We start from the raw sequence: 27,117 nt of genomic DNA, 5'->3' as shown, positions 1-27,117 counted from the left end.
GAGGGGCTATTGTCGTAATGCTTCTTAATTTTTGGTGTCCACAAGAACCACCTGGGAGGCTTTTTAAAGCTCTGGCTCTATCCCCCTGTAGTCTCATTCAGTAGGGCTGGTGGGGCACACAGTTTGCATTTGAATTGAGGGTCCCCAGTGACTCTGATGCAGTGGTCTTCAGCTCACACACTGAGAGTTACTGCTCTGCTCTTGGGCCGGAACACTCATCCTGGCAGTTACCAATGCCCAGTCCGCACACATCTTAGCTCTCTCACTTGAGTAACAGTTCCAGGAAGATACTTCTGTTCAAGAAAGAAGGAAGAGAGGAATAATAGGATATTCTAATACGGTTTTTAATCCTTGTTGCCTTCCAAGCTGTGCTGTGCAGGCATGGGATTCCCTGGTAAAATAACATTCCCTTGCTTTCACAGGCATTCACAGACCTTGTGACTCCTCCTTTGTGCTCAGTCTTTGTTTGCCTGCTGTTAGAGCTGCAGTTGTGTTTGCCTGGCTAAACATCATTTAACACTAGAAGAATCCAGGAACAACTGCCCCCTCTGTGAATATCATTGTATCAGTTATTCGACTGGGTAGACAATGCTTTATTGATGCTCAAAAAGTTATTAGTTTTGTTGGATAAATCTTAAGAGTAGACAGTTGATGAGGATCTTCCTGAACCTTATTCTTTAGCCAATGTCTGCCTTCTCAGCCTGAGAGGGGCTGCCATTCTTCTGCCTTTCCCCTCTAGACAGCTGGCATACCATTCATACGCTGTTTTCAGTTGTGCTGGGGGCTGGACAGTTACCTTTTCTTTCCATAACTTACCTATTGACTATTACTTTATTCATGTGAATAATTTCATGGCTAGCTAGTAAATTTATATTTGAAGTAACTGTAAGTTAGCTATCTTTAAAAGTCTTTATTCTCTAACTACTGTATCCCTACCAAAATACCGCTGTCATCTTGGTATTATAGTAGAAGGAAAGCTCCGTGAAGGCAGGGATTTTTTAAAATCTATTTTGTTAATTGCTGTATTCCCCCCACCTGCTATGTTGCTGGCATTTTGCTGAACAAATAATATGGTATTACTACTTTTATGGTAAAAAGTGTCCTATTAGATAGTAATTATTAAAATTGTTGGGAGTCTTTCTCCCCTCCCCATTAAACTATAGCTAACTTTATGTAGTTTTCCAGGTTGAATATTCTTCTATAAGAGGACTGTGATATATATATTATTTTCTAATTGGATTTTTATGCTAACTATTGTTGTTTTCTTAAAGGCAAATGTTCTCTAGTTACCCAACTACCACTGTACTTCCCACACGTCGCGCACAGACTCCTCCAATATCATCGTTACCAACCTCTCCTTCTGATGAAGTAGGAAGGAGGCAAAGCTTAACTTCTCCTGATTCCCAGTCAGCAAGGCCGGCTAACCGCACAGGTGTGTGTGCTGTCATGCACTGTGACACCCAAACCTCTTGGCATTCCTGATAGGTGGGACTTGATAACTTGGGCATCGTGTTTTGTCTCATTGAAGGTAAAACAGTGATTTTAATAAAGGGGGGGGGTGGATCTGTCCTATCAAACTGAACCATCTTTTTTATTTTGAAGCTGTAGATTGAATTATGGCTACTTGGGAGAGAAATAGTGTACTCTACATCAGTCGTATCAGACCCTTCTTCTTTTCTAATATAGACACTTTTAGTGCTATGAATTTCCCTTAAGCATTGCTTTTGCTTCAACCCACACATTTTGAGATGCTGTGTTTTCATTTTCATTCAGTTTAAAGTACTTTCTAATTTACGATGGATATCTCCTTTGACAGTTTGGATCATTTGGAAGTATGTTATTTTGTTTCCAGATATTTAGGAATTTTCCAGATGTCTCTCTCTTACTGATTTCTAATTTAATTTCATTGTTATCAGAGAACATATCTTGTATAATTTGAATTCTGTTAAATTTGTTGAGACTTATTTTATGGCCCAGAATATGGTCTGTTTTGATAAATATTCCATGTGTACTTGGAAAAAATGTGTATTATGCTGTTGTTGAGTAGAGTGTCGTGTAAATTGTTGGTTAGGTTAGGGTGGTTGATTGTTATGTTCAAGTCTTCTTTATCTTTACTGATTTTTGGTCTACTTATTCTATCATTTATTGATAGTGTTGAAATCTCTGACTGTAATTGTGGATTTGTTTATTTCCTCTTTCATTTATTAGTTTTTGTTTCATGTATTTTAAAATTCTCTTTCGGTCCATAAATATTTAAGGTTCTTAAGTCTTAATGAATTGACCTCTTTATCATTATGAAATGACTGTCTTTAGCCCTGGTAATACTCTTTGCCCTTAAATCTGCTTTATCTGGTATAAATAATAGCCACTTACTTTTTTTAAAATTACTTTGAGTATCATATGTCTTCTCCCATCATTTTACCTTTAACTTTTTTGTGTCTTTATATTTAAAATGGGTTTCTTAAAGGCAGCCTATTGTTGGGTCTTGCTTTTGGCGGGGGGGGGGGGGGGGGTCCTTGCTTTTTTAATCCAACCTGATATTCTCTGCCTTTTAATTGGTGTGTTTAGACCATTTACATTGAATGTGATAATTGTATGGTTGTGTTTAAATTTGTCATCTTTCTGTTCATGTCATCTGTTCTTTGTTCTTTTCTTCTTCTGTTTCTACCTTCTTTGGATTAAATTAATATTTCATTTTATCTCCTTTGTTGGCTTATTAGCTATACTTTATATTGTATTTTTAGAGATTACTTTCAGGTGTATATTATATATCTTTAATTATCACAGGCTGTCTTCAAGTAGTGTTATACCACTTCATGTATATTTAAAAAAATCTAACAATGGTATGCTTTTATTTCCTCTTGCTCAGTCTTTGAACTTTTATTATACATTTATATATGATATGTTATAAAGCCCCATAATACATTGTTATTATTCTTTTAAAGATCTGTTTGTTTATTTTGGTGGGGAGAGGAAGATGGAGCAGGAGAGAGAGACTCTCAAGCAGATTCCTCACTGAGCACGGAGTCTGATGTAGGGGTCGATCTCATGACCCTGAAATCATGACCTGAGCTGAAATCTAGAGTTGGACACTTAACCAACTGAGACACCTAGGCATCCTTACATTGTTACTATTTTTGCTGTGAACAAAAGAGATTTGAAAACTAAAGTGTGTATTTTATATTTACCTACATAATTCCGAGTTCTGAGATACTTTATTCCTTTATGTGGATCCAGATTTCCAGGTGGTATCATTTCCTTCTGCTATCCCTTTAACATTTCTTGTAATGGTCTGCTAGTGATGAATTCTTTTGGCTCTTATATATCTGAAAGAGTTTATTTCACTGTCATTTTTGAAAAATATTTTCATTGGATATAGAATTCTAGATTGATAGTTTTTTTTCTTTCAGTACTTTTAGATCCTCTACCATCTTCTGGCTTGCATTGTTTCCAATGATAAATTTTCTATCATTCTAATCTTGGTGTAATATGCCTTTTTCTCTGGGTGCTTTTAAGATTTTTCTGTTTTATCACTAGGCTTAAGCAGTTTGATTTGACCTGCCCTGACATAGCTTTCTTCAATTTTCTTGTGCTTGGGGTTTGTTGAGCTTCTTGGATCTGTAGATTTATAGTTGTCATTATATTTGGAGATTTTTAATCCATTATTTTTTCAGATTTTTTTTTTCTGTCACATTCCTCCATTTCAGTATCTGTGGTTATGGGTATACAACACCACTTGAAGTTGTCCCACAGATCACTACTGCTTTGATTTTTTTTAATGTCTTTTTTCTATGTTTCCATTTTTGATAGTTTTTGTTGTTGTGTCATCTGGTCATTAATCTTTTCTTTGTAGTGTTTAATTTGTTCATAATCCCATCCAGTGTATTTTTCCATTCAGACATTGTCATTTTCATAACTAGAAGTTGAGTGTAGATTTTTTTTTTTAATTTTTTATGTTTTTAACATGCTTAATCTTTTCTCTGCCTTATCAAGTACATGGAATAACAGTTTTCATTGTTAGAATAGTTATGTTCTGTAAAGTTTGTGAACACTGAATTAGTGAAAACTGAACTATTGCTCCTCAGGGAAATACAGGGCTAGGTTTCTGTGAGCTTCTGATCACATTTTGTCAGCTGATCAATATATAACCTTGTTTTATGTGTGTTTATATTTAAAGACATTCTATTTAATATATATTGTTGATTCATTACATTGAATTCATGACCCAAAAACACCATAACTCGTGCCTGAATGAAATTTATCTGACATATATTTTTTTCATAAGGCATATTACAGCCTTCTTGGACTGAGAAACATTAGACAATATTTCAGCTCTATGCTTGGAGGCCATTTTAAACAGTGAAATCACCAACAAAAGGCACAAAAATGCAAAACACATGACACTAAATAGACCATGAAGAGGAGACTTCTTTACAGTCTCAGAGCTAAAACAAGAATGTAGAGCATCACCTGTTCTGTCTCAGCTGGGAACAAATGTGTCAGGAGACTGAAATGTTTTTGTCACTGTGTGCATGTAAATGACTGTAAAAAGTGCCGTGAGTATTGATTTTGGAGTTACAAATTAACTTTAATGAGTAGATGAATTTTCAAATATGGAGTCCACAGAAAAGAGCATCAACTTTATACCTGTTTTAATATCCTTCTCTACTTATTGTTTATCTAATTTCTAGGTCTGTTTCTATTGACTGATTTTTCAACTCATTTTGAATTGTATTTTCTTGGGTTTTTTTCATGTTTGGTGATTTTTTATTGAATATTAGACATTGTGAATTTTACCTTGTTGGGTGCTGAATAGTTTGTATTTATTTAAGTTAGCCTTGTCATAGGATGTAGTTAAATTATTTGGGAATAATTTGATTCTCTCAAGGCTTCCTTTTAATCTTTGTTAGGAAGGACCAGGACAGCCTTTAGCTTGGCTGAATTTTTCCCCATCACTGAACCAATACCTTTCTTCGTATTCTATCCAGTGCCTAGTGTATCAAGAATTTTTTCTCTCTGGCTTGTGGTAACACAAATTCTTCCCAACCCTATGTAAGCCCCAAGGATTGTTCTGCCTGCTGTTTCTTGGTGATTCTTTCCCCAGCTCTGGATAGCTGCTGCATTAGCATCAGTTGAAGACTTGAGGGAAAGAGAAAGACCCTCTGCACATTTTTGGAGTTCGCTTTCAGTGCAGCTCTCTTCTTTCCATACAGCTCTCTCTTTTCTGGTATTCTACCCTGTAAACACTAGCAACCTGAATTCTCTACTCTTGTCTGCTCAATTCAGAGAGACCACTGAGCTTAGCTTGAATTTGCCCTCCCTGAACTGCAGCTTGGAAATTCTCTCCAGGAAGTAGGCTGAGGCAGTTGTACACCTTGCCTAGTTTGATTTCCTTCTCTCAGGGATCACTGTCCTACACAGCCTGTTTGTCCAGTGTCCACAGACCATCATTTGATACATTCTATTTCTTCTTTTAGTTGTTGAAGGTAAATCCAGTCTCTCTTACTCCATGATGGCTAGAAGTAGAAGTCCATCAGATGTATCAGGCCTATTACCACTCTGGCAGTAGTGACTTTTTTTTTTTTTTTTTTTTTTTTTAAGATTTTATTTATTTATTTGAGAGAGAGAGAATGAGAGAGACAGCACATGAGAGGGGGGAGGGTCAGAGGGAGAAGCAGACTCCCTGCCGAGCAGGGAGCCCGATGTGGGACTCGATCCAGGGACTCCAGGATCATGACCTGAGCCGAAGGCAGTCGCTCAACCAACTGAGCCACCCAGGTGCCCAGTAGTGACATTTTTTAAGCAAAAATGGAAGTTGTCATTCTCCCTCCTTCCTTCTTCTTTCCTTCCTAATTCAATTCAAAAACATTAAGTGGGGCCAACCTAGGTAGGCTTTCATGCCAGCAGATTTGAGAGGTAGGTGGCATAGTTGTCCAGATTGGGGGTATCAGCCAGATTGGAGTGAAGGAAACTTCTTGTCTGTGGGAGTGGCCTAGCATAGGGTATTGGAGTCCCAGGTCATGGAGGAAATGTCCACATAGCTCGGCACTAGGGATCAAGGCCATGCAGGGTGCAGAGGGCTTCTATCAGCACTGTCCACTGAGAGGGCCTAGGAGTAGTGATGCTTTAGTAGCAATAAGCACACCTAGTGCCAAGATCCTGTCTTCTAAATACCATTCTTTACTAAAAGGGAACTCTGATCTTCTGGCAGAAATGGCTGATTTCAGGGTTAAGTATGAGATGAGCCTGTAATAGCTTGTGCAAGAAAGTGGTAAAGTGCTCAAAGAATGGTGGGCACATGCCTCAAGGATATAGAAACCCGATTGAAGGGGCTTCCACTAGCCAAATCTGGGATGTTTGGGGCATCAAAATAAAAGTCATAATTACAGTAACATATAATAACCCATGAATACAATGAGAATCTATAACCCTATACTGATGGAGAAAGTAGACTGATAAATCTGAAAGCAATGATAGAATTAGGAAATCCTCATTTGTCAACCATCATCATCATAATAATTAATTCAGCCAATAAACATTAATGGGTGCTAGTGAATCTAACTTTGACAAGGAATGGGATATTTACATATTCTCATAGTTCCTCCCAACAAATATTTATTACAAAAGGGAAAAAATAAGAGTACTTTTATAGTGGGGAAACTTGGCAGATACCAGCTTAACTGAAGTGATCAAAGTTAGTATCACCAGTAATGGGACAAGTTGAAATCATGTACCATTTAATAGAATTCAGTGAGTAGAAGGCAGCATCAGTTTTGTGGTACTCCTGCCAAATCATGAAGAGACAGCAGACAAACCCAAATTGAGTGACTTTCTATCATGTAACTGGTCTGTAATCTTCAAAGTATCAAAGTAATTGAAGGAGACGGGAGAGAGAGGAAAACTAAATGCAAGGATGATCCTGGATCCTTTACTGTCCAGAACGTTATCAGGACTTCTAGTGAAACTAGAATGGGATCTGGATTAGATGTTGACATTGTTAATTTCCTTACTTCAGTGGTGTGTTATGCAGAACAGTGTCCTTATTTGTAGGAGTTGATATGTTAGAGTATTCAGGGGAGTTGGAGCATCATGTCTGCTACTTACTCTCCAGTGGGTCAGGGGTAAAAGAATTCTTTTGTACTATGCTTGCAAATTTCCGTTAAGTTTGAACATTTTTGTAAGTAAGAAACTATTTCAAAATAAAACATTTAAAATTTTTTCAGCAGCTTTATTTTGTGTTAGCTTTATGAAAAACCTTAAAAAGCTGTAAGTTAATCATATTAGCTATAACTTAATCACAGGTTAATCATGACCTGAACAGAAATCAAGAATTGGACGCTTAACAGATTGAGCCACCCAGGCACCCCACGAATTCTTAATAGAAAAAAATTTCATTAAAGTTGTACAGTATTAATAAATTGGGGACTTACGGTGTAGGGACAATTTTTATTCATGGTATGTAGTGATATAGGCTCTTATTCTCTTTCTTTTATCTCAGCCTTGTCAGACCCCAGCAGTAGACTTTCAACTTCTCCTCCTCCTCCAGCAATTGCAGTACCCTTGCTGGAAATGGGGTTCTCTCTCCGGCAGATTGCCAAAGCCATGGAAGCCACAGGTAGGACACATTTTTACATATCCGTATATGTGGATATGAGAAGCCTGGTATTATTGAGGGTGATACATTTTTTAAGAGACTTACATAAAGCCGATTTAGTTACAGTGGCATTGTAGCAGACACTGTTAAACTGATACCCTGAATAACTAATTATGTCACCCCAAATCAGTATCATACTTTTCTTTTTCCCTCTTCAGGTGCTCGAGGAGAGGCTGATGCCCAGAACATCACTGTCCTTGCCATGTGGATGATAGAGCACCCTGGGCATGAGGATGAGGAGGAGCCCCAGTCAGGCAGCACAGCAGACTCAAGGCACGGAGCAGCAGTCCTAGGCAGTGGTGGGAAGTCAAATGACCCCTGTTATTTGCAGTCACCAGGAGACATCCCATCAGCTGATGCTGCTGAAATGGAAGAAGGCTTTAGTGAAAGGTGAGATTCCAATTTCTGTATTTCTGTTTTATGTGGTATAAATGATAGTTCCAAGTGCCCCATTTATTTCCCCTCATAGAGGCTTCTAATGGTGTGTAAAGTTGATAACTAGAGATATAAGGTGGATATTTCAGTTACAAGTTTATGTTTCTGTGAAGGGTAAAAAGGACATCACAAGTTTTAACTTGAATAGATGTTTTCATGGAAAAGAGGAAATAATTTTTATATAAAATTAAGCTGAAAAGAGGAAACTGAAAATTAAAACAAGTTTTTTCTGAAACAAAATAAACATTCCGATAAAATAATTTTATCTCTTATAAGTGATATAGAATGTTCATTTTTTTTTTAAGGGTTTTATTTATTTATTTGACAGAGAGAGAGATAGCGAGAGAGGGAACACAAGCAGGGGGAGTAGGAGAGGGAGAAGCAGGATTCCCGCTGAGCAGGGAGCCCGATGCTGGTCTTGATCCCAGGACCCTGGGATCACGACCTGAGCCGAAGGCAGATGCTTAGCGACTGAGCCACCCAGGCGCCCCTAGAATGTTCATTTTAATATTGGAAATTGACTTAATGTGTATAGAAGTAGACTTTTAAATCTTTTCTTTTTTTTTTTGTTTAAGATTTTATTTATTTATTTGAGAGAGAGAGAACGAGAGACAGAGAGCATGAGAGGGAGGAGGGTCAGAGGGAGAAGCAGACTCCCCGCCGAGCAGGGAGCCTGATGTGGGACTTGATCCCGGGACTCCAGGACCATGACCTGAGCCGAAGGCAGTCGCTTAACCAACTGAGCCACCCAGGCGCCCTAAATCTTTTCTTAATATAGATTTATATCTTCATTTCTTCTTTAGTTTTTAATATCTAGTACAATACACCATTTAAAAAAAATTTTTTTTTAAAGATTTTATTTATTTATTTGACAGAGAGAGACACAGTGAGAGAGAGACACTGAGAGAGGGAACACAAGCAGGGGTAGTGGGAGAGGGAGAAGCAGGCTTCCCGCGGAGCAGGGAGCCCCACGTGAGGCTTGATTCCAGGACCCTGAGATCATGACCTGAGCTGAAGGCAGAGCTTAACGACTGAGCCACCCAGGCGCCCCTACACCACTTTTTTTTAATTGTAAAAAGAATTCTGTGATAATGCATAGCCTGAGATGAGATGTAATAAAATACTCCAGTTTTTCCCCAAATCCCCCCCCTTTAGTACTTTAAGTCTTCATTTTTCTTTGTAGCCCATGAAGTCATTTGGTTAACAAGGCTTGTGTCTTCTGTAATATGCAGATATTTTCTGACAAGCTCAGTGGATATTTTCATAACTTATTTTGAAATATGTTTCTCATAGGCAGGGATTCTCAATCATTTCAAATTTAAGTATTTAATCATTTAGAATTTAATTAAAACCATTGATCTCGTTTGGATTTGAACATGCATTAAGCATCATTTCCTTGTTGGCATAATTCATAATTAGATAGGGGCGCCTGGCCGGGCTCAGTCAGTGGAGCATGCAGTTCTTGATGTTAGGGTCGTGAGTTCAAGTTTTATGTTGGGCATAGAGCCTACTTAAAAAATAAATAAAAGTAAAAAAAAAAATAGATAAAATTACTGCTCAGGGCAATATGACATATTTATAATTTAGGAGCTTTTCCAAGGACAAAGATATGTTTCAGTTTTATTGTAAATATATTTTATTCTTGGTACTGTTTGGAGGAAAACGCAATACCAAAAGCGAGCTTGTGCCTGTGCTTTCCATTTATGGTGGTTCTTAAAAATTTGTGTTGCTTTCTAATTTGCACTTGTAGTCCTGATAATCTGGACCATACAGAGAATGCAGCTTCTGGAAGTGGACCACCAGCTAGGGGTCGCTCAGCAGTAACAAGAAGGCACAAGTTTGATTTAGCTGCTCGCACATTGCTAGCAAGAGCAGGTAATTGATATGTTTCACATCCTTCTGATGGTAAAAGTCATATAGTTTATTTATATTTGAAAGTCAGTGTGAAAGCAACATTAAAGAAGATGTAAACTAATGATACTAAGTACTCAGTTCCTCCACATTAACAGAGTAGCTATTTGCATTTTACTATCTATTTACATAATTTTGTATTGAAATCACAGCATACATTCATAGATTTATTTTTAAGCTTCCTCTGGGTACAAAAGTCTATACTGGTTACTTGTAGATCCTGAGATTTTTCCTAAATATGCTTTCTGCTGTCAAGCAACTTATACTTTAAGAAGTGAAGATGCATGTTTAAAGTTTAACATTAATAGTGAGAAGGAGCTGAAAAGAGCACTGTGCCAAAGTAGGCACTGGCTTTTCTGATGTCCTCTGGGCCTTAGGGCTAAACTAGTAGGTAAGGCCCTAGATAAGCAAAAATAAATTCCATTGCTACTTTAGTAAAATACTTGCAGTATTATGCTCTAGACATGTGAAGTGTAATTTATAGGGGAACATATTTTCCAAACTCAAAACTAGGATATGTGATTTGTTAAAATAGCATTTGATCTTTGAACTATTAAAACAGAATTTTTTAGTGATTTATGGTAACAGAGAAGTTGAGATTGAGCTAGAAGATATAGGATGTGTAGTTAATATATAGTGAAAGGGACTGATTAAAAAAAAATAACCCTAAAAGAATACTAACAGCCCATATTTATTGAGTGTTTTTCTGTATTACATTATGAAGTATTTTACATGGATTATTTTATTTAAACCTATTAACAGCCCTGTAAGTTAGGAGTGCTCTTCCGCATTTTACAGAGAGGAAACACATGTGATAGGTAAAATTTTATGTTTATGGTCTGGAATCCCAGTAAATCAGCTGAGCTAGGCTCTTTCCTGCATATATAGCAGTTAAGAACTGGCGAAATATTTAGAATTACTTATTCATGCAAATAAAATGCCTTTCTTGTTTTGTTCTGAGCGGGGTTATACCGCTCTGTGCAGGCCCACAGGAATCAAAGTCGGAGAGAAGGAATATCTTTGCAGCAAGACCCAGGGGCGCTGTATGACTTTAATTTAGATGAGGAATTGGAAATTGATCTTGATGATGAAGCGATGGAAGCTATGTTTGGACAAGACCTGACCAGTGACAATGATATTCTGGGAATGTGGATCCCAGAGGTACTGGATTGGCCTACCTGGGTGTGTGTGATTGCAGCGGGGGCTGCTCTGACTTATTTTCCTGCCCTCCTGTTCATACAACTTACTAACAACAGCCTTGCCTAGAGTTGTTACACTCTGAAAAGTCTTACATCTCATCCTAAAGTTTGGGGCTCTAACGCTTGATGTTACTTTGATACCTACAAACTAGTAAGAAAAAGTCTCTCTTGCTTTCTCTGTGCGATTTTATTGCTTCTCTCCCCAGACTAGATGAATAGAGCCATATAATGGTAATATTTGATTATAATATCAAAGATAGATTCCAAAACAGGCATCAGGTCCTAGTCAGCTGTGCTGGGTGTAGAACATGGCTGCTGTGCTCACCTTGCTGTCTGAATGCATGCTCTTCTCCTTCGTAGGTTCCACTTAATCACTGTAATGCCTCATTCTAACAACCAGTGCCACCTAGGTCTTGTAACTGCTTCCATCCAGGGCCAGGGTACATGATGGGTTTGTATGTTTTCGTTGTTTAGCATTATGCTTTTGTAGCAGGGAGACTGAAAACTTCACAGGTCTAAGTCCTACAGAAAAGAGCATCTACTATATTAAGTTAATAAGATAAATGAATCCAAATGACTTCTTAGAAATTCAGATAAGAGATATGCATGTTATGGCCAGATGAAAAGTAGCTTTATTAGGATTTTTAAAAAAATCATTTGAGATAGAGCTAATTGTCATTTTTATTAACTCCTCTCAGTAGGATAGTGAGTTACCTTTATTATAACTTACTAGATTGAGAAAGGGCAAAGAACACCTTCAGATCGTGAGATCTAAATTCTGATTTGAAAGAAATTTGTTACGTAACATTAATGAACATCCTGCAAATACTCCAGCATATTTAAACAAAGTCATTAATATATAAATACCTATTTTCCTCTTCTTAATTTTATGTTAAATTGACTAATAATTTGATATGAAATTTTGTGCAGCATGTTTGTGAGTCTGAAGACAGGGAAGAAGTGGTGGTGTGTGAACTGTGTGAATGCAGCGTCGTCAGTTTCAATCAGCACATGAAGAGAAATCACCCTGGCTGTGGGCGCAGTGCAAACCGCCAGGGCTACCGCAGCAACGGCTCCTACGTGGATGGCTGGTTTGGTGGTGAATGTGGGAGTGGAAATCCATACTACCTGCTGTGTGGCAGCTGCAGGGAGAAGTACTTAGCCCTGAAGACCAAATCCAAGACAACAACTTCTGAAAGGTACTTTGAAATTGTATAGATATCCAAACCCTCTGAATGAAGAGTATAAAGTATCTCTCATCAAGACATGGGAATTACAGCTTTTTTCATGTGAGGAGTTACACTTAACCTTTCCTTAAGTCCCATGATTGCTGAATTGGGGTCAGGAAGGATGGAGGAGGTTGAGGAATTTATGTTTTGCCAGAGCTGGGAGCCTGTAGCCTAGGAACAGATTCTTCACTGGAGTTTGATTCCGTTAACCTTTGACTTGTTGGCAAGTTCTGGGCAGGACCCTTGCCTTAACCTTTAGGAAGCTTATGGTCAGTTTTTCTCATTGGTGTTTTTTACCCTGTTTTTGACCTCTTGATTAAGATCTTTTTATTGATGTTTTTTACCCTGTTTTTGACCTCTTAATTAAGATCTTTTTATTGATTAAAAAAATAGAGTTTAGATTAAATGAGCTTCCATGAAAACATTACTTCTTTATATCCTTGAATAGCAATTCATCTGTAATGAATAGGATTTTTGCCCTTATTGACAACTATTAAAATCTTTACAGTGTTCTGGAATAGGTTTTGATTAAGAGTTGTTGTAGGTGACCCAGAAACCTCCCCAGTAATTTGGTAAAATAGTCACTGATTTTTGTAAACCTATGTGAACCTACATACCAGTAGTTTTTATTAGCGCATAACATGAAACACATTTATTTTGTGTTGCTTTATTAATGACCTTTAAAAATGTTCTAATGCCTTAATTTGCATTTTTGGGTACTAACTGTTCTGTATAAAAATACAATGTTCTTCATGTTTGGTGCAGGTACAAGGGACAAGCTCCAGATCTAATTGGCAAGCAGGACAGTGTGTATGAAGGTAGTTGTTTTGAGAGCTTCTTTATTTTACATGTGTTTTTATATATACCTTCTGCTTAACATCTGTTACTAAAATTTACCTTTATGTGTATGTGTTTGTATTTAGGTACATGTTAACTTAAAACTTTCTGTAAAAAGCTCAAGGTAGTTTGAAAGCAACAGCCCTAGTTCTTAAAACCAAAGGAAAAGGACCTGGATTCAAATACTAGCTTGACCACAGAATGTTAATTTCTGTATGGCATATTTTTTTTCAAATTTTTTCTCTAATTGAGAAAAATAAAAAATAAAAAATTGAAGACAGCATGAATTTATCTGGAGCATTCATTTCCTTGAAATCATCATCTCTAATGATTATGGACAGGGTTAAGAAGTCTTTGTTGACCCCATAACAATAGCTTGTATTAGTTGAAACCTCCATTACCAGCTGTAACGTTTGCTATTGCTTTAAGTGGGTTTGGCTGCTCTGGCTCCTTTTCCCTTAGACTCTCACTATGCCTCAGGAGTGCACTTTGGTTGGGTCACCAAGGAGACGGCACCGTAATTCATCTTGTGGGCACTGGGCTTTCCGTCCATCTGCATTTTAGACATATCTCATAGTAACCATTGCCAGTAGAGTTGTGTCATGTTTATATTCACATACCATACATTTATATATTTAAATTCCAGAAGACTGGGACATGTTGGATGTTGATGAAGATGAAAAGCTAACGGGTGAAGAAGAATTTGAATTACTTGCTGGACCACTTGGTTTAAACGACCGACGCATTGTACCAGAACCAGTTCAGTTCCCCGACAGTGATCCCTTGGGAGCATCGGTAGCAATGGTAACTGCTACCAACAGTATGGAAGAGACTCTGATGCAAATAGGTAAACTGAAATGCTAATTGGCGTGGATTTTATAGAGTCTATATTAATTTGTTTCTTAGGTTAGGTGGTAAATAATAACACATTGTTCCACCCCATCAAGGGTTGTTAGCCAGTTGTTTTAACATTTTGAAGGTAAAATGTAGTATTTTTTATTTTTCGTTTTTAAGAAATATTGAAGTGATAAAAAGAAAATTTATAAAATATGAGTATGATTATTTTTTGTATTTATTTTGATAAGGGAATCTTGGAACTGACTAAAAACAACTTGGCAGTCTTTTTTTTATTTGCATGAGAAGGTATGGGTAACTTTTGCTATCGGGAATACAAAATAAAAAATTAGTATTGATGACTCAGCCTTTTCTCTTGTACTCAAAGCATATTTTAAAAACTATATCTTTCCTTTATTTGTTAGTATCAATAGAAATGATATATGAGCAAAATAAATGAAACCAAAATATTTTAAGAAACATATATAATAGATTATTGCCTTAGAAATATTTATTTCTCCCGAGGAATTTTCTGTGTAACTAAGTCCAGATGAACAAAACACATTGGTTTGCTGTGTTTCCTTGCAGCCCAGAGCCGAGATAGAATGGGAAAATTTTTCATTAGTCCGGATATGTTTTTCAGGTTGCCATGGCTCTGTAGAAAAGAGTTCCTCTGGAAGAATAACACTAGGTGAGCAGGCAGCTGCTTTAGCAAACCCTCATGACCGGGTGGTGGCTTTAAGGAGAGTGACTGCGGCTGCTCAGGTTCTTCTGGCAAGAACCATGGTAATGAGAGCTCTGTCTCTTCTCTCAGTCAGGTGAGTATTATTTTGTGTCAAATGATGCTGTTAGTTTCTAGTATATATTAGACAGGAGCCTGATATTTTTTGGGAGAATGAGATAGAGTTTTTAGAACCTTGAATATCTCCTGTCGAATGAAAGAAGTTAGACATAGTTATCATTTTTATTCATTCAGTCAGTAAATACGTAGCTCTTTTTGGTAGAAAATAACACCACTATAATAGCTGAGTAAACTGCAAACATTTTTTATTATCTGAAATGGGATACTAAGGCTATCGGTCCATTTGGTGCAAGATAAAAATAAAAGTTTGAATGAATTTTTCTGCAAAATTGACCAACTGTGTAGCTACTTCAACCTGCAGAGTCCATCATAGAGATTCCTGCCATGTTCATATTGTGGAATGTTATATTTAAAAAGGAAGAAAGCCAAGAATACATAAAAGACATCCATTTAAGATCTGGTTAAGCAAAGGTATATAACCGTAAATCAGTGAAGACAGGAGGACCCTGAAATAAAAACTCAAAATAAAATTTAGAGGAGACTCCGGTATTGGTTCAAGAATAGGTAGTTTGGAGAGTGGAGGAGAGAGAGTTTAGAAACTAACCCACATATATAGATAAACACATGATTTATAGTTTGATTTATGATTGTGTTTATAATGCAGAACAATGCGGAATTGATGTCTTTTCAGTAACTTGGGCTAGGTTAGGGGCGCCTGGGTGGCTCAGTCGTTAAGCGTCTGCCTTCGGCTCAGGTCATGATCCCAGGCCCTGGGATCGAGCCCTGCACCAGGCTCCTGCTCCGTGGGAAGCCTCCTTCTCCCTCTCCCACTCCCCCTGATTGTGTTCCCTCTCTCACTGTGTCTCTCTCTGTCAAATAAATAAAATTAAAAAAAAAAATCTTTAAAAAAACTTAATAACTTGGGCTAGGTCAGATGGTTTATTCACAGAGGAAAAAGTGAGTCTTGGCTCCAACCTCACACTAAATAAAACAAGTATTTCTAAGTAGCCCTTAGACCTAAATGTGAAAGATAAATCAGTAATGTTTCTGTAAGGTAGGAAGAATTGATTCTTGATCTTGGGATAGGCAGAGATTTCTTAAGAGAGTCACAAAAAGCATTCATCATAAAGAAAAAGATTGATAAATTGGACTACATTAAAAAAGAACTTCTGTTTAGCAAAAGTCATTAAGAAAGTAAAAAGAAAGTAAAAAAACAAGTCACTGAATGGGAGAAGAATTAACATTGTATATAGCCAACAGAATATGTAAAGAATTCCTATTAATCCATAAGAAAAAGAGACAACCCAAAAGAAAAGTGGGGAAAATGCAAAATAATATGAGAGGATCTCCAAATGGCCAGTGAACATGGAAAATGAGGTGGTCAACCTCAATAGTCTTCAGAAAAATGAAAATGAAAACCCAATGAGATATTCATCCACACCCACCAGAATGGCTAAAATTTAAAAGACGGGGGGGAAAATGTGAGCAGGAGGATTGGAGCCCCTAGAACTCTCATATACTGCTAGTGAGAAAGTAAGTTGGTCCAGCTACTTTGAAAAACTGAAAATAGTACCAACCAAAGGTGTATATTAACATACTCTGTGACCAGAAAGCTACTTCTGAGTATACATTCAACAGAAATGCTTATATAGGTGCACCCAAAGACATAAGCAAGAACATTCGTGGCAGTGCTGTTCATAATAGCCCTGTGCTGGAAACCACCTAATTGTCATCAGTATGGATAGATGAATTGTGGTCGATTTTATTACTATGTCCGTGAAAATGGGTATCTGCTGCTATAAAGCAACAACATGGATGAGTCTTATAAATAAGCATAATGTTGAACAAAAGAAGCCAGACACAAAAAAATACAGACTTCAGTATCTTATTTATATAAAGTTCAAAACAGGCAAAACTGATTTATGACTTTAAAAGTCAATGATATTGGTTAACATTTGAGGGCCTAGTGACTGAGAAAGGCTTAAGCAGGCTTCTGAGGTATTGGTAATGTTCTGTTTCTTGATCTGGGAAATGATTACATGGGATTGTCCAGTTTGTTGAAAATTCATAATTTGTGAACTTTCCTGTATATAATACTTCGGTAATTCAGTTATGCTTCACGTATATTCAATTAAAATAAAATAAGAAGGTGTTAAAAGTTTCAATAACCGTTTCCAGCTTACATAATATTTTTTGACTTCTCTTAGGATATATATGACTAGTGATATTGTTGTTGGTACTTTGATATGATATGTGGGGCTCCAAATGGTCCCTTCAGAAAGCTGTTTTCTTTATCCATCTGAAGTGTGTTTCTTTCCTGGCAGTGGTTCCAGTTGTAGCCTGGCTGCTGGTCTTGAATCTCTGGGGCTTACAGATATCCGAACCCTGGTTCGATTAATGTGCTTGGCTGCAGCAGGGAGAGCTGGCCTCTCCACCAGCCCTTCTGCCATGGCCAGCCCCTCAGAACGCTCTCGAGGTGGGCACAGCAAGGCCAGTAAGCCCATCTCTTGCCTGGCTTATCTGAGCACAGCGGTGGGATGTCTGGCATCAAACACTCCTAGTGCTGCAAAACTCCTGGTGCAGTTGTGTACACAGGTGAGCTGGTTTTCAGTGCTTTTCTTGTTGCGTTGCTTATTTCTGACCAATTCTTAAAGAGCCTTTTGAGGTGAAATCTTTTTGTTCCCAAATTCTATGTAAAAATTAAATCTCTTTGTTCCAATTGCCTCTTCAGAACTTGATTTCTGCTGCAACAGGTGTAAATCTAACCACAGTCGATGATCCAATTCAGCGAAAGTTTCTACCCAGCTTTCTCCGAGGAATTGCTGAAGAGAATAAACTTGTAACCTCCCCAAACTTTGTTGTAACTCAGGCCCTTGTGGCATTACTAGCAGACAAGGGGGCCAAACTGAGACCTAACTATGATAAGTCAGAAGTTGAAAAAAAAGGTAAGTTGCATACCATTTACCATTTAAATATATAGTCTTGTAACCAATTTGATTCATGCTTTTTAAAACATGTTTTAGAGTTGTTGTAAGTGATGAATTACATAGCATCATATGTACTTCTTAAGTTCAGATCTTTTCATTGTGCATGGAAACAAATATTAGAAAATGTATCAAATTTGTCTTGGTTTGATTAGATTATTCTATTAGATAATGGTTTGAGTCATCAATAGATAATAATTCTGGTTAGGTTTCCTTAATAAAACCTAGATAAAGATAGTGCTATTTTTCTCTTTGTCGTAAGATGATAACAGTTTGAAGGGATTCTTTAATCACTATTGTCTACCCTTCTCTTCATCAGGACCATTTGCCCAAGATAGATAGGCTTTTGGATCTATCAGCACAGCCCCTTGACTGGCTGTTATGATCACTTTTGAGTAGCAGAAGCCAAACTTTTACTTTTTTAGGGCATGCTGCCTCTACCCTGGCCTTAAAATCGTTTCTGCTGCATTCTCAGTCTGTGTGGCCTTAGAGCAAAGACGATTGATTGATGTATATAAATGTATATTTGCAATGAATCAGATTTACTATAGAATGTGACATGAGATAAATACTTTATACTTGTATGCATATCTTAGTGAAGTGATTGCTTGCAAATTGCTAATTCTTAAAAGATATGGGTTAACCCATTTTTTTTTTTTGTTTACCACCACCAACTCTTACCTGGGCATCATTTCATTGTTTTGTTTAAGCAGGTTTAACTGCCCAATTGTATGCCCATCCTTCCTATGATCCTTCTGCTGTAGGCCCTCTGGAGCTGGCTAATGCCCTGGCAGCCTGCTGCCTGTCCTCCAGGCTGTCCTCACAGCATAGGCAATGGGCTGCTCAACAGCTTGTGCGCACTCTTGCTGCACATGACCGCGACAACCAAACTACTCCCCAAACACTCGCCGATATGGGAGGAGATCTCAGAAAATGCTCCTTTATCAAGTTGGAGGCTCATCAGAACAGAGTATGTATTTTGAGCCCTATGTGTGTTAATCACCTATGTAAGATAAAATAGTTTCTTTCCTTCTCAAAGAGCTCAAAGTTCAGATCTTAGCCTCTCTCTCACTCTCTCTCTCACACACACACAAAATTATCAATATTTGTCTAGTAGTTACAAGCTCTCCTTTCTCTTTAAGTTGACATAATAGTATACAAATAGAAAAATCAGATGGGGGATGAGAAGAAAACCAAGGGAATTGCCTCACAAAAAATGAGGGCTTGTCCATGCAAAAGGAAAAGAAATTGTTCTCACTATTTTAATTTAACTCACTGGACTCCAGAGCATTGACAAGGGGGGGTTTAGGAAATGAACACTGATCTCCATAATTTACCAATTTAAAAGTCACTTCTTAGTCTGTACTGTATATTTTGTAGAATGTATAAATATGTTGAAATATTTATACTTTATTGAATTAAATAAACATGTTTAGTAAAGATTCTAATACTATCTTCAATAACTCAAATGTTTGGGCATAGTACTTTAAAGCCATACAAATAGATGTATGTTTACAAGCCAGTTAGAAAAGAGTGAGACCATGTATACTATGTTATAACATGAATGTTTTTCTTTTACAATTTCCTTGTAGATTTTTTAAAAAATTTGATAGAGAATGACAATCATTTGAATCAAAACTTGCTTAAAATTGTTGGACTTTTTCAGAATGAAATCTTGCCATTTGCAACAACATGGGTGGAGCTAGAGAGTATAATGCTAAGTGAAATAAATTGGAGAAAAACAAATACCTTGATTTCACTCCTATGTGGAATTTAAGAAACAAAACAGATGAACAAAGGAATAAAAAAGAGACAGGCCAAAAAACAGACTCTTAACTATAGAGAAAAAACAGAGGGTTCCAGAGGGGAGGTGGATAGGGTATGAGTGAAATAGGTGATGGGGATTAAGAGTACACTTACTATGCTGAGCACTGAGTAATGTACAGAGTTGTTGCATCGCTCTATTGTACATCAGAAACTAATATAACACACTATGTTAACTATACTGGAATTAAAATTAAAAACTTAATAAAAAAATTGTTGGACTTCTCCAACTTTTCTAGGTAATGACTTGTGTTTGGTGTAATAAAAAAGGACTCTTAGCTACAAGTGGCAATGATGGTACCATCCGGGTGTGGAATGTTACCAAGAAGCAATATTCCCTGCAACAAACCTGTGTGTTCAACAGATTGTGAGTGCTAACATCAGCTCTCATGTGTAACTTTTAAAATAAGAGAATCCTGACGTGCTTCGTTTTGGTTGTGTTAACATAATCAAATTGTCACTCAACTTTATTACAATTTTTCTTATACAGTAGTCTTACTATATCTCCAGTGTGTTTTTAAATTTCCAGGATAGTAATTAAGAAAATAAAAATTTTAACTATCAATATCTGGATTTAACTCAGAATTAAATCAAGGACTACTGTGTTAGCATTATAAATGTGTTAAATTCTATAAAACAGTAGCCTAATTTTTTATCATCCTTTAAGGATTATTTAGGAATTAAATTAATGATATTTCCTCTGTAGCAGAATGTACAGCTTTTATAGTTTTGTAGCTAGCTATAGGTATTTCTTTTCTGAGAACTTCCCTAGAGATTAGGCAAACAAGAGTCAATGTGCTCTGAATAATAACCAGATATACAAACCATGCAGAATCAGAATGTCTTTGGGGCGCCTGGGTGGCTCAGTCGTTAAGCATCTGCCTTCAGCTCAGGTCATGGTCCCAGGGTCCTGGGATCGAGCCCCGCCCGCATTGGGCTCCCTGCTCCGCGGGAAGCCTGCTTCTCCCTCTCCCACTCCCCCTGCTTGTGTTCCCTCTCTCACTGTGTCTCTCTCTGTCAAATAAATAAAATCTTAAAAAAAAAAAAAAAAGAATCAGAATGTCTTTGTTGACAAGGTAAGCACTACATTAAATGAGTAGTCTAAGGATCACTCTTTTGTAATTCTACATTTTTCACATCGTGATAAACACTAGTGAATATGTGATTGTCAAATTCTGCTAGCCAGGCTTTTGAAATTAAGAATCTGTATTATGTACTCTAGTCCATACGAAACCTTTATTTTAAGATTTGGGGTTTAGTATATTTTTGGATGATCAGGATTAGAATCCCATATGTGTCTCTCATATTCTAGAGAAGGAGATGCTGAGGAAAGCCTGGGGTCACCCAGTGATCCAAGTTTCTCACCTGTTTCCTGGAGTATCAGTGGCAAATACCTAGCTGGGGCCTTGGAAAAGATGGTGAATATTTGGCAAGTTAATGGTAAGAGTCATGCCAATACTAGCAAAATACTGAAGGTACTTTTTAAGCCTTTTTCTTAGCTTTCTGAGTCCAAATACTCTCGAAACTCACAGTCTGTTCATCAGTTGTGTAGATCTATGCATTTTTTGGTTTAAATTAAAGAGGATGATGGGGGCGCCTGGGAGGCTTAGTCAGTTAAGTGTCTGCCTTCGGCTCGGGTCATGATTCCAGGGTCCTGGGATGGATCGTCATGTGAGCTCTTTGCTCAGCGGGGCGTCTACTTCTACTTCTCCCACTCCCTCTGCCCCTCCCCCTGCCTCATGCTCTTTCTCAAATAAATAAAGTCTTTTTAAAAATTAATTAGGGAAGCCTGGGTGGCTCAGTCAGTTAAGTGTCTGCTTTCGGCTCAGGTTATGATCCCAGGGTCCTGGGATCGAGTCCCGCATCGGGCTCCCTGCTCCGTGGGCAGTCTGCTTCTCCCTCTGCCTCTGCAGCTCCCCCTACTTCCCCCCGCCTTCTCTCTCTCTCTGACAAATAAATAAATAAAATCGTTAAAAAAAATTAATTAGAGGATATGCTCATTTCCTGACTTCTTTCTAGGAGTTTCAACTAATCTGGTAGCTATAAACTAAAAATTCTTTTCATGTACTACTATAAGTGTTCAGCATAGGATTTGAGCTATGAATTTTTAGTGATAGATTCTTTTGAATCACTTGAAATATTTCTATTAAAATTGTTCATTTCACAAGTACAAACTCTTGTCAATTTCTAATAACATGTCTGAAAAGTAAAAATCATTATTGTAACTTGGGCTTATCCATATTTTTGTTTGTTTTTGCATATTTAAAGAATGGCTATTCTGTTTCACATATTTGAAGGAACAGCTAGCCTTAACTGTGGGGAAATTTCTTATGTTTCATTATCAGTAATTATAAGAAAGGACTTAATTAAGCATTTGACATTTCTACACTGAATATTTTCCTTTACTCCCTCTTTAATAAAGCTATCATTTTTGTCCCATTAGTAGTTACAGAAAAGCCTATGAATTTGATAATCATGTGTAGTATATAAATGAAGGATCCTGCCTTGTAGTCATATTCATTCTTAGGCTATTAGGAAATTGGGGACTGCCTTGAGTGTACTATTAGAATTAAGTAGTAGTTATTTTTGTATTACAGTTTTTGAGAAATAAGTAACAACTATTAATATTTTCTCCCGCTTTAGGAGGAAAAGGATTAGTAGATATTCAGCCTCATTGGGTATCTGCCCTGGCTTGGCCAGAGGAAGGTCCAGCTACAGCCTGGTCAGGAGAGTCTCCAGAATTATTGTTGGTGGGACGGATGGATGGATCTCTAGGACTGATTGAAGTTGTTGATGTATCAACCATGCACCGTCGAGAATTGGAGCATTGCTATCGAAAGGATGGTAAATGACTGGACTTGTGTCTAACTGAGAATATATTCCCCCAATCAAGAAAACTTAATTTTTTGGCACTTTTAAAAATGTTGAATGAATACTACTTTTGGCTTTGTTCTCTAAATTTTCCGGTTGGTATTTCATTTTAATTAGTTACCAAGTTGAAAGATACTTCTCTTCCAACACCTATAATACATCTCTGCCAGAATGAGATCTAGTAGTATTATATTAGTCATTCATCCTTTGTGTAAGTATCTGAACACTTAGAGTAGGGCTCCAAGTCTCCCTTGAAAGTTAGGAATGTCCAAGAGAAAAAAATTATAATCATTGGTAGAGGTGAAATTGAGGAAATGGGAGGAGGCAGAGGGAAGTTCCTGGTGTGACAAGAAATAGTAGGAAGTCTACCTTCATTTATTTTCTCTGTGTTTCCTTTGGATGCCTAGGCCTATCTTACTACATAGTTAGTTGTTTTGGGGGATTGGAACATTTCACAGATCACAGTCCCAGCTTACATGGTATTCTATTAACAGAGTAGAATGAGTTTTGTTTTGTTTTGTTTGTTTAATTAAATTAATTAATTAATTTTTTTTTTTTTTAAGATTTTATTTATTTGACAGAGAGAGACACAGCAAGAGAGGGAACACAAGCAGGGGGAGTGGGAGAGGGAGAAGCAGGCTTCCTGCCGGGCAGGGAGCCTGATACAGGGCTCGATCTCAGGACCCCGAGATCATGACCTGAGCTGAAGGCAGACGCTTAACGACTGAGCCACCCAGGCGCCCCTAATTTAATTTTTTTAAATCGGTAATGCCTTTATGGGGTTGAAAAATTTTAAAGTTTAAAAAGATAAACAGTGAAAAGTCTTTTTCCCACCTACTCAGTTCCCATGTCCCCATTCTACTCCCACAGATAAACACTGGGTTTTTTGTTGTTTTTTTTTTACCTCTCTTATAGCCTTCCAGGGTTATATGTATTTAAAGAAGCAAATATGAATATAGATTGTTAGAAATGGGACATGTAAGGTAGAATATGGAAACACACTGAGTAGGGAATATTAAGCAAAAGAAGGGACAGGTAATTTTCTTTCTATGACTTGGGTTATTTCATTTCTCAGTTTCATGGTAGATTCGGTCCAAAAGGAAAGAGGCCAGTACATTGACTTGGAATCAGCAAGGAAATTTAATTTTTCAATAATCACCTGAAAAAAATGAAAGATTAAAAATGAGGGTAGTCCTTATCACTTATAAATAACACTTTTAGGGGCACCTGGGTGGCTCAGTCGGTTAAGTGTCTGCCTTTGGCTCAGTTCATGATCTCCAGATCTTGGAATTGAGCCTGCATCAGGCTTCCTGGTCAGCAGGGAGTCTGCTTCTCCCTCTGCCTGCCACTCCCCCTGCTTGTGCATGTGCTCATGCTCTCTCTCTCTCTCTCTCTCTGTCCCATAAATAAAATCTTTTCAAATAAGTAAATAAGTAACACTTTTAAAGTGGGTTACCCAGAATCCCTGCTCTTAGCCTATCTTTTGTCTAATAAATGCATTAAAGATTTGGAAACTTACTTGCAGTGGTTGTGGTAGCATATATTTGTTGCAAAATCTGTCTTAAGTTAGACAATGACAAAGGAGTCACTTAACGTCTTTTTTTCTTTAAAAAAATTTTTTTTTTTACCATGTTAGTGTCTGTAACTTGCATTGCTTGGTTCAGTGAAGATAGACCATTTGCAGTGGGATATTTTGATGGAAAGTTGTTACTGGGAACAAAAGAACCACTTGAGAAAGGAGGCATTGTTCTAATTGATGCACATAAGGTAAAGCATCTTTACCAGATGGTTACTTTTTCTTGTTTTTTATTATATAGTATTGCTTGGTACTAGTTTTTTTAAACTGTTTTACATCAGGCACTTATGATTTGATATTCTACTGTTAAAGTCTTTGGACCGTGTATATGCATGGAAAAGTCTATGTACGAAAGCCATCAAGCCAAGAAAGAAGTAAAACCAAAACTGAAATAGAAACACCCTGTCAAATGCTAGAACCTCCATCTATGAAGAATGATTCCTTTACCTTAAAAAGAGGTTGCCGGTTCTGATGATTACAGAGGCATTAGTGCATGAAGGCAGGAGTTGGAAGGTTTGAAGGAGGGTAAAAATAAAAAAAGTGTCAGAACACAATGATGACAACCATATAAACACACAATATGTCTTAGATTCTCATATTCACTATTTTGTTATGAGGGGTGCCTCTTTTTTAAGTTTCTTCTTTTTCATATTTTAATGATTACAAATCAATAAAACTATTAAAAATGCTAATGAAAGATGAATATTCCTTCTGAACCAGAATTTCATAATTCATTTATCCAGCTAACATTTACTGAACTTTGGCTGCAGCAAATATATATAATGCAGACTATATTACAGGGTGAGTTGGTCTAGTGATTGGGAATGACAGTATCTTATTTGCATAAAATGTTGATTTCAAAATAATTGAGTGATGGAAGTATAGGTCATAAATTACTGAGTTTAAAGTGTTTGTGAAGGAAGCATTACCATGATTTTTTTCTCTTTCTACCATTTTAAGGATACTCTTGTTAGTATGAAGTGGGACCCAACAGGTCATATTCTTATGACATGTGCCAAAGAAGAAAATGTGAAACTCTGGGGGCCTATTTCAGGATGCTGGCGTTGTCTACATTCACTCTGCCATCCATCTATTGTAAACGGCATCGCTTGGTGCAGCCTCCCAGGGAAAGGATCCAAATTGCATTTACTGATGGCTACGTATGTTGTAATTTTGTGTGTGTGTGTGTGTGTGTGTGTGTATCTTAATTTTTATATTAAGTATAGACTGTTACTTAGTAACAGTAGTCTTAAATGGCTTATTGCCCGTTACTGTTCTTATAATGTGTAATACCATAAGATGATCTTACACAAATAGAGAACAGTTTTCCAATGTGGAACTTGCTATGCGATCTCCTTAACTGGGTGTGATGTTGCAGAATATAGATTCTATTTGTATTTCTTGTAAAAGATTATAGCATACCTATTATAAATAATTTTAAAAATAATATTGTAGTAGTTTTTATCAGGTCTTAATTGCTATTTGAAAATATATTTACTTTGCATATTGACATGTTTTGGTTTTATGTGATCAATTTTTTTAAGTGGCTGTCAGAGTGGCTTAGTATGTGTTTGGCGTATTCCACAAGATATACAACAGACCAGTGTGACTAGTTCAGAAGGATGGTGGGACCAGGAGTCCAGTTGCCAGGTAAATGTTCTGGTGCTTTTGAAGATCTTATCTGAAACCATAGATGGTATATGTTATCAAAGTAATCCTCTGTGATTACTGAGATACTCAATACTTAGTATGCAAAAGGGCAGGATCCATTAGGGAAACATGAATAATTGTCATATTTTGTGTGTTTTCTGAATTAGCTTTATTTTTTATAAGTCAGGACAGCATGTTTGCTTATTAAAGTGAGATATTCAAGAAATATTGAGTGGTGATCATTTATGGGACTGGATATATTGGAAACTACAGATAGAGAAGTCGTAAGTTAAGTCTTCGGTATAGTGAGATAGCACCACAGGAGCAGCCCCGTCCAGCCAAAGTACCTCCTGCTGATACCAGAATTCTACCTATGAAGAATAATGCCTTTAACTTAAACAGAGGTTACAAATTCAGATAGATGCTTACAGGGCCATCTAGAAGCTAGGAGTTGGAGGTGTGGAGAGGGTAAAAACAAACAAAAAACCTAGAAGTATGCATGCTTTCTATAAAGGACACAGCTGCCACAGACTTGATTGTCACCCTCCAGAAATGAGACTATTTTTACCAGATTGTCTCATTTTTTTCTGAAAAAAGTAAAAAATCCAGTGTTTTAAGTAAAATCTCCCAATACTAAACCTTGGCACCTGACTTAAAATTCTTTAAAACACCAGGTGGCCAGTCAAATGGCCTCCCTGAGCTAACAGTTTGCATCCTCTGTTGCTCTCTCTTTTGCTCATGATACAAATACCCCTGGAAGAAATATGCCCTATGTCATCTTTGGGTAAATAAATACATCTGGTATTATACTCCATCAAAACTAGAAGGAAGAAGGAGAAAGGGGTGAAGAGGGAGAAGTAAATAGCTCACTAATGGAAGGAAAATGTCACAGAAGTGGAGGTGGAAAAGCACTAGAGATAAATCTGATTTGCTCTTTGTGCTAGACAGTAGACCTTTGGATAGGCCTCACCTATCTCACTTCTAAAACCTGCACAGCAAACATGAAAATAGACACCATGTGGCAGTCAGAGCCATCGGCCAACAAAAAGAAGTACCTGGTTAATAGAGAACCAACATGTGCAATTCATGAATTTTAGGCGCTAAAAATGAAAATTACATAAAGCTAAATTTAAAAATTAAAACACTCATTAAAAAGCATAAGTTAGAATTTTTCTATCTCTGAGGGATAATTAAAACTTAGAAATGTCAGGCTTTAGAAATGTAATTTCTGCCAGTTTGAAGAATAGGAAATTTACTTGAAGTGTGTCAAAAAAAGATGAAACTCAGCTTCAAAGGAGCAAAGGAGAACCA

At 37.1% G+C, this 27,117-nt stretch overlaps 1 protein-coding gene across 15 annotated transcripts in view; it reads left to right on the top strand.

Moving 5' to 3' along the window:
- Positions 1–27,117, top strand: part of HERC1 (HECT and RLD domain containing E3 ubiquitin protein ligase family member 1) — a 188,049-nt gene that overhangs the window by 132,109 nt on the left and 28,823 nt on the right. For 12 of the 15 annotated variants that reach the window (XM_032417640.1, XM_032417641.1, XM_032417642.1 and 9 more), the window contains 18 exons: positions 1,272–1,432; positions 7,499–7,615; positions 7,813–8,044; positions 9,840–9,964; positions 10,962–11,182; positions 12,130–12,398; positions 13,194–13,246; positions 13,912–14,112; positions 14,743–14,917; positions 17,226–17,496; positions 17,633–17,846; positions 18,599–18,855; positions 19,949–20,076; positions 21,022–21,149; positions 22,353–22,553; positions 24,217–24,347; positions 25,117–25,316; positions 25,701–25,806. In XM_032417640.1, the coding sequence (XP_032273531.1) occupies positions 1,272–1,432; positions 7,499–7,615; positions 7,813–8,044; positions 9,840–9,964; positions 10,962–11,182; positions 12,130–12,398; positions 13,194–13,246; positions 13,912–14,112; positions 14,743–14,917; positions 17,226–17,496; positions 17,633–17,846; positions 18,599–18,855; positions 19,949–20,076; positions 21,022–21,149; positions 22,353–22,553; positions 24,217–24,347; positions 25,117–25,316; positions 25,701–25,806 (3,190 nt within the window). The remainder of the gene's footprint in view (positions 1–1,271; positions 1,433–7,498; positions 7,616–7,812; positions 8,045–9,839; positions 9,965–10,961; positions 11,183–12,129; positions 12,399–13,193; positions 13,247–13,911; positions 14,113–14,742; positions 14,918–17,225; positions 17,497–17,632; positions 17,847–18,598; positions 18,856–19,948; positions 20,077–21,021; positions 21,150–22,352; positions 22,554–24,216; positions 24,348–25,116; positions 25,317–25,700; positions 25,807–27,117) is intronic. The other 3 variants (XM_032417652.1, XM_032417648.1, XM_032417644.1) reach the window with 2 other exon arrangements.

This window comes from Phoca vitulina, unplaced genomic scaffold, assembly GCF_004348235.1.
Source record: "Phoca vitulina isolate PV1807 unplaced genomic scaffold, GSC_HSeal_1.0 scaffold20, whole genome shotgun sequence".
NCBI lineage: Eukaryota > Metazoa > Chordata > Mammalia > Carnivora > Phocidae > Phoca > Phoca vitulina.
Note: the sequence above shows the minus strand (reverse complement) of the source record. Positions and strands in the feature narration are given on the sequence as shown.